The sequence below is a fragment of the Atta cephalotes genome (assembly GCF_000143395.1).
Source record: "Atta cephalotes unplaced genomic scaffold scaffold00026, whole genome shotgun sequence".
Taxonomy (NCBI): domain Eukaryota; kingdom Metazoa; phylum Arthropoda; class Insecta; order Hymenoptera; family Formicidae; genus Atta; species Atta cephalotes.
Window position 1 is genome coordinate 175,709 of NW_012130090.1, and position 8,192 is coordinate 183,900.

At 32.6% G+C, this 8,192-nt stretch overlaps 1 protein-coding gene across 1 annotated transcript in view; it reads right to left on the reverse strand.

Annotated features, from left to right (window-relative positions):
- LOC105620429 (alpha-glucosidase-like) overlaps positions 1–8,192 on the reverse strand; it is a 36,744-nt gene that overhangs the window by 3,584 nt on the left and 24,968 nt on the right. The window contains exons 3-5 of the mRNA XM_012201923.1: positions 7,569–7,694; positions 3,965–4,375; positions 3,503–3,758 (exon numbers count right to left, since the gene is read on the reverse strand). Of these exons, the coding sequence (XP_012057313.1) occupies positions 3,503–3,758; positions 3,965–4,375; positions 7,569–7,694 (793 nt within the window). The remainder of the gene's footprint in view (positions 1–3,502; positions 3,759–3,964; positions 4,376–7,568; positions 7,695–8,192) is intronic.

Consider the following 8,192-nt stretch of genomic DNA (forward strand, 5'->3'; position numbering starts at 1 on the left):
TATACAGGTGTTAGAANAATCGCCAAATATTCATGGGTAGAGCGGACTAAACTGAATACGTAAATCCTCTACCTATTTGTAGTTTCCCCAATAGTTAATCTTTAAAAATAGCCGAATACTACTGCAAAGTGTACACGCCTACTGATCGCTTGGCGCACGGGCCGTAGGGAGCGGGGATAACCTGACAACCGTCCGAGCTATGGAGGTTTGCGGCGGTGTGCGCAACGCGGGGCGCTTGCCAGCCAACTCCTAAGGCCCGCGCGCCAAGCGATCGGTAGGCATATACACCGGCCTATACGCAGTAGTAGGCCGGGCGAGCGCGCGTATTCGGCTATCTTTAAGGATTAATAATCTCATTAACTATTGGGGAAATTTACAAAATAGTAGAGGACTTTTCGACTCAGTTTAGTCCGCTCTATTTGCCCATGAAATATTTGGCGATTATTTCCAGACATCCTGTATATATATGATCTCATACATTTTTTTAATGAATTACAGATAATTTTTAAAGAAAGCTATTTGCATATATTTTCATCAAGTAAGTTTCAAAAGCTACTTTCATTAAAATTTGATTTATATAGATACAGAATAACAATTTTCAAACAATTAACTTACAAAACTATATTTTTTTCAAATGGATGAGACTATTCAAAACAAAAGGCAAAATCAAAGGTTCTGCTTTTAAGATATTTTTTTAATAAGATATATGTACTATATTATTTCCTTTTTCTATATAATTTCTCTGTCCCTTTTTTGTGATAATATCTGATAAGACATAAGAGTATGCGCGAAGTAAGTATTTTAGTCATATAAATCTGCGCCTACTCGCATTAATAAAAATAATTATACTACCATTAATTGAAGGTTATGGTAGTAATTTTTCTAAGTTTCTATAATTTTTATAAGTGTTTTTCTTTATTATCAAACATGTTTGTTTATTCATTTTCCTTTATCTTCAATTTGTTTTTTCAACGTTAGTGAGTGATCATTTTTAGTTATGATTCATTCATTATTTAGTTATGATCATTTTTAATCTCTGAAACGCTTCTAGCAAAGCAGAAACATATATTAGGTGTACAACTTCGCTTCCGCCGTTTTTTTTCCGAAATTCGAGGCTTTATTGTAAAAAACTGGTTATACATTTATGATTCAAAGTATTGTCCATCGCTGGCCACTACTTTCTCCCATCTTTCGGGTACGAATCCCGCGTCGAAAAAACTGGTCATCTTTTGAGGCTATCCACGAATCCATCCAATTTTTTACTTCTTCATAAGACCGGAAGTGCTGGTCAGCCAGGCCGTATGCCATTGATCGAAACAAGTGATAGTCAGAGAGAGCAACGTCTGGAGAATACGGCGGGTGGAATAGGATTTCCCATTTCAACGTTTCGAAGTATGTCTTGACCACTTTCACAACATGGGGTCGAGCATTGTCATGCTACAAAATCACTTTATCGTGTCTCTCGTTGTATTGCGGCTGTTTGTCTTTCAATGCTCGGCTCAAACGCATCAATTGCGTTCGATACCGATCGCCTGTGATTGTTTCAGTCGGTTTTAACAGTTCATAATACATTACGCCGAGCTGGTCCCACCAAATACAGAGCATGATCTTGGAGCCATGAATATTCGGTTTGGCCGTCGACGTGGAAGCATGGCCGGGAACTCCCCATGATTTTCTGCGCTTGGGATTATCGTAATGAACCCATTTTTCGTCTCCAGTCACAATGCGATGCAGAAATTCCTTCCGTCTTTGCCTTTCAAGCAGCTGTTCACAAGCAAACAAACGCCGTTCAACATCTCTCGGCTTCAATTCGTACGGCACCCAATTTCCTTGCTTCTGAATCATTCCCAAGGCTTTGAGGCGTTTTGAAATGGCTTGTTGAGTCACTCCCAATAATCGTGCCAATTCTTCTTGATTTTGATACGAGTCTTGCTCAAGTAATGTCTCCAATTCTGCATCTTCGAAAATCTTCTCTCTTCCACCGCTATGCCGATTTTCGACGTCAAAATCACCGTTCTTGAAGCGTTGAAACCACGACACGTCCTTCACCATAAGTATTTGAGAGCATTCGATGAGCTTTAGCCGCAGATTTCTTCATATTGAAGCAAAAAATTAAAACCTCCCGCAAATGACGAGAATTTGACTCGTAAACTGACATTTTCAATCGAGAATAACTTTATGATGCAGACACAAATTGACTAATGTTTCTATAGGGTTATGTTGACAGATGCCCAAGTTTATTGTATGATCTATTTATTTCGATCACCACTTACCATCTATAGGAAAACGGCGGAAGCAAAGTTGTACATCTAATAAATAAGATACTTACATCAAATAAGTCTATGCAATTGAATTTATATGATTACATGTATATGTACATATCTATATACATATCTATATAGTGTTAAATATAGGCTAATTTACTCGTAGTTTTTAAGTATCAAGATGCACCATAAAGTTCAATGAAATTTTTTAAAATGCAAATAAAATGCAAATAAAATGATTACGAGTATTATTGTTTCTTAAAAAGTAATTTCTTTTTTTATTAAACCTAATTTCAAAGAATTTAAAAAATTTTTTTTAATTCATACAATATTACATCATTCATACAAATTCCGACTTCTAACTTCTTTTCCCTTTCGTTACTACATACAAATATAGTGTCTATTCAATCCTCGTATAGTTTAAGGCCCAGTTTTTTATCACCTAATTAACTTGTGATTAAGCTTAACTTGATGTTTTATCCAATGGGCTTTATTTGTGATAAAGCCCATTGGGTGAAATAATTATGTAATATTACAAAATTGCAAATCAAACGAAGGGTACTTTTATTATATATTAAGTCTTTTCCTTCTGATTGGTTTTCGAAAGAATGTTGAGTTTCTTGTTTAATTAACTCTATCATATGCAATTTTCTGCTGAAGTGATCAGATTAAGCACAAGTTAACCAGATAATGAAAAATCGGATCTGAGACTTATATTTTATGCATTAGAAATTGTATCTGACATTACAAAATTCGACAGTCTTCGTCGAGACTCTCGATATAAAAAGGCTCGTATCAGTCTCGAGTCAGATTTTAAGTCTCGTCTCGGTCTCGATATCGATGCCGAAACACTTCTCGGTATCATTCGAAACACTCGGTATTTCATAATAGAAGCCTTTCCTCTACTTATATTCTTTGGTCAAATTTGACATACACAAATTTCAGTTTTCGATCGAAATTTAATTATTATTTCGATAAATTACGATATTTATGAAGAAAAAGTGTATGATATATCTATACATATGGCCTTTATAGGATCTTGTCCTCTTCTTATTTTTAAATTTTGATTTCGATTTCGATTGAAATTGATATATAGTCGAGTGTTTTGGTTCAGTTTCGGTAAAAATTTCGGTCGGACTCTAATTATTACTACAGATAATCAACTTAAATTGCGTTTTAGTCCAATTAATTTAACTGATAGATTAACGATTTTAGAAGTTGCTTAAGTGAACCCGTACCAGCCGAAGTGGTGTTGTCCCATTGAAACGGTGTCCTTGCGGGATCTCGAGATGCTTTTTCGTAAATATCTTTACCGGCATTGCAGCCTTGTGGATCTTTGGTGTCTTCCCATGAGATCCACGTGTCCTCCATGCCGATTTCGTCCCCGTTATAAGTTACAGCTATTCCAGGAAGCAGTAAAGTTATCATAGTTATAATTTCCGCTCGATATCGTCCGTAACGAGTGACTAAACGCGATTTGTCATGATTTCCTGTCTGTAAAAAGAGAATACAATGTGAATTATATTATTGATTTAATTTATTACTAATTTTAAAAGTAGAGCTCAAGATAAGTACGATAACGTATCTCGAATTGTTAAGTATTTAAAAAAAAACATATTGCATATTTTAAAAAATATCAAGTGGAGATATTTGGAGATTGATTCTAGAATCGAAAAATAAGTTTCTCTTACTCGACTTACCACCCAGTTAGCAGTTGCTCTTAAAACAGGCATGTTTACCATCCATCTATCAATCAATCTCTTGAAATCAATTGCTTTAGAATCCTGATTCGTATCGGTAATAAAACCAAAATTGAAAGGAAAGTGTGCGCCGTATACGTAATATTTTATCGTCATCGTCATGTTCGCATAAGCCTCGATCATCATAATTTTTTCATCTAAATATTCGTTCAACACTTCTCGCCATCCTTTGACTACTTCGTAGGTATGCGGAAGGTCCTTCGTGTATATCTTGTGCGTGTAGCCGTAGTCATTAGGATTTGAATTACCCGTGAGTGGTTCGTCCAAAAATCTGACGTCCTCACACAAATGTGGCACCGCGTCCATCCGAAAGCCATCCACCCCCTTGTCAAGCCAAAATCTCATGACATTCTGAAGGCAGTAGAGAGCACGATATATATATACATATGTTTAAGTACAGCATCTGTCTACATGAGCTATGTATCAAGTGGATTAAATTACTACTAAATTGTGTGTTCCTTAATACACTTGTTCGAAATAATAGTTAGTGTATAAAAAGGATCAAATGATTTAATTATAATTTAATAGAGAAACGATTCAAATAATTTAACTTAAGAAGCGCTATTTCCTAGTCAATAGACAATTTATTCATAATAATACGTAAAACAATTAAAGTAATGGAATAAAAAGATTATTAATAATATTTTATATATAATTATTATTAATTTTATATTTTACTAAATATTTTCAAAATAAAAGTTGTAAGGTGCTTATTTGTGATGTATATATACGCATCATCCATTTGACATATATTATAGCTTTTTTCATTGAAAAATATAAATTTCTTATAAACTGTACGATCAGTTTAAATGACACTTTACGAGAACAAACTTAAGTGTTTATTTTATAATTATAACGATTTTTAAATTGCTGTCTTATACGCAAGTGTCTTAATTTGAAAAAGAATAACGACAGAGTAAGATTATATCTTCAACTTGTAAAGCAAAATTTTATAAATTTAGAATTAAATTTAAATCTTCAAAATAATTCAAAATGATAAAAGTCAATGAAATTTTTTCTAGATATTATTAATATTATTAACATATGTATTACATGTGTATTATAGATTTGTCTTATATTTTATCAAACATGAGAACCTCCTTAAATAAATAATATAAAAGAGAGCTATGAACCACGCTAAATGTTATTTCTTTATATCGGCCGATTCTATTATTGGAAGTAGATTTATTTAAGACACAGATGACAATGATACTAACATCTACAAGTATGGTGGATGAGAATTCACCATACTTGTAGATGTTAGTATCATTAAACCAAGACCAAAGTATGGTCTGCTTCCAAGAACTGGGTCATATTGCACCGCTTCATTTTAAGCAATTTTTAACATGCAAATATTTGTGCGATTATTTGTATTTTCACATGGGAGCATTCTTGTTTCGTTACAGTATTAATTTAAATTATTCTAACATTGAAAATGATTGAAACATTTGTTTTAATATTATTTGTATTTTTGTATATTTATAAAAGTCATTAGCACATAACATCCAACATGGTTCATAGCCCCCTTTTATATTATTTACTTGATTTAATTATTTTTTTTATTTTACATAAAATTAAATTGTTAGTTTGTTATGAATATTAGAACATATATAAGTATTATTATAAGTATTATAACATAATTTACAATGCTTTGATTAGTATAAATAAAATACAATTATTTCTGTAATTTCGTATCAGATTAAATTATTAACAATAAAAAATGTGAAAAAGACAGGTTAAAAGGCGATATTCATTAAATTGATGTAATTATTCCCGATTAGCTAATATATTTTTGCTGAGATAGTATATATATATCTCAGCAATACATGTATATAAATATCTAAATCTAAAGAAAAATAATGCTGCAGTTTATTCTCATTTCGATCTAGTTTTATATTATGAACGTGGCACGTTCTGAGAAAATTTTGTGACATAAGAGATTTTTAAGAATTAAAACTATGATAAGAAGATGCTCGAAGAAGTTTTCGCAGAAAAAAAGAAATCGCGTAAAATATTAACATCATGCACACAAGCAACGAAATGAAAACAAAAAAATTTTTGTTACATACTGTTTTAGCAAAAAAAATACGCAATGAGAGAAAAGGTTTTTTGTAATTATTAAATAAAACAAACAAAAGACACATTTGAAATTTTACCGTTTTTAGGACCAGTACAAAAATGATTGTGTAGCGTCACGCGAGCTTGCCGCTTTATTCACTACATGATAGTTTGTTCAATCCGGATTTTATTGCATGTATCAGTGTATTTTACAACTTTTGGTATCACAGCTGGATATTTCACCATTTCTCTGTTTTTCAAATTACGCGCATAGGATTTAATTGTAGAATCTTACAAAACTTTCCTGTGTACTATAATTCTACTGATTCTCTATATACTGATTCTCTACTATAATATAAAAAAAAGAGAAATTATAATGGCCACGAGAAAATTTGACCTTTAGCCTTTAATTAAGTACGATGTGCAAATAATTTGTTTAAAAGTTGTTATTCCAGCTCGACGAACTTTTGTTTGTTAAATTGATCGTAATTATCTCGCTTCACGCCCGCTGGACATTTGTCACCGTATAGTCGGACGATCATTGTCGATTATTATCTTCGTTAAATCGTATTAGTGTGACGTATATGAACGATATTTTAAGTGTTCTTTCACATCTTTAAAAAATTGGCAAATAGTATATCTGCTTCTTGACTAATTCCGCAAGCATAATTTACGCTCATTTGAGTCCGTTTTCCTGTTAATGTGGCAACGTGATCATAGAAAACATTTACCGTTTTCATTTTATATACATATATTTTAACGATTTGTCTTGATTTATATATCAGTTATTATTTTTGTATATAAAAATGCGACTTTATACAACAGTAAATACAATATTATGTACATTGTACCATCGATCGATTTTTATCGTGATTTTTTTGAAATGTTAAAAATTGCTGAAAGAGCAGAAAACAGAACGGTATTTGCTTTTCATTTTGCAACGCAACGATGAACGGAAAATCTGTCGTGCACAGGATGATGACGGAAAAAGCGATGTCCTTGATATATACAGACCGGATTTATTTTCATCCTTCATGACATCAACGACATGCTATAATCCGTCGCCTATACACAGCTTTGCTGTTGTGATTCCTCAAGACAACAAGATAACAAGATAATCCGAAATCAATTTTGATCTAAATTCTGATCGAGAGAATTGGATATTTCATTAGCGATAATTTTTTACGTCGAGCTGCAATTGGGCCACTTATCGGATTTTGCCTCCAAGTTATTAAATACGAAATTAATTTGGCTGATAAACTGTCTTATCTCCTATAAGTTTCCTATAAATCTCCCGGAATTTCACCGCAGTTTCTAGCGTGAACTCTTGTTATAAGACTTATATATAAGATTACCAATTTTCTTTTGCAAAATATATTATATTGTACTAATACAAAATCATAATTTTATATTTAACAATTAATCTACCACAATACTTTAGCGTGAAATATTGATTTAAATTTCATCATGATTATTTTGTATATACCTTCATTGCATTCACTACATTCTCATTCTCATAGTTGAGATCGGGCTGTTGTGATGCGAATTGATGAAAATAATACGCTTGTCGTTCTTCACGCCAGGTCCATGCTGATCCACCGAATACGCTCATCTATGCATGCAAATAATTGCACAATTATTCTGTTTTATACACACACGCACGCACGCACGCACGCACGCACGCACGCACGCACGCACGCACGCACACATACACACAAAAGAATAAATCCGGGCAACTTCTACGCAGTATAGCTTAGATAATGCTAATGGCTGGCTGGCGGTACTGTAAATTTTAATCTTCATAACTCGAAATTTACTTAATCAAAAGATACTTTATTATAGAGTTTTGGAAAGCTCTTGACATCGATTATTAGATTCTAGAATAAAAAGTAGGATGTTTCATTTAAAAAATCGATGTGATCTTGATCTGACCTTGGCAAAACCACTCAATATCAAACTGATATGATCAATAATAGATCTTTTTAAATCTTATAACTTTGGTCTGAACATATTTTTGAATGGATCTTATCCTACGGAAATAAAAAGGGTGGACGGTCTGAGATATCCTGTGTGTATATATATATATATGTGTGTGTGTGTGTATGTGTGT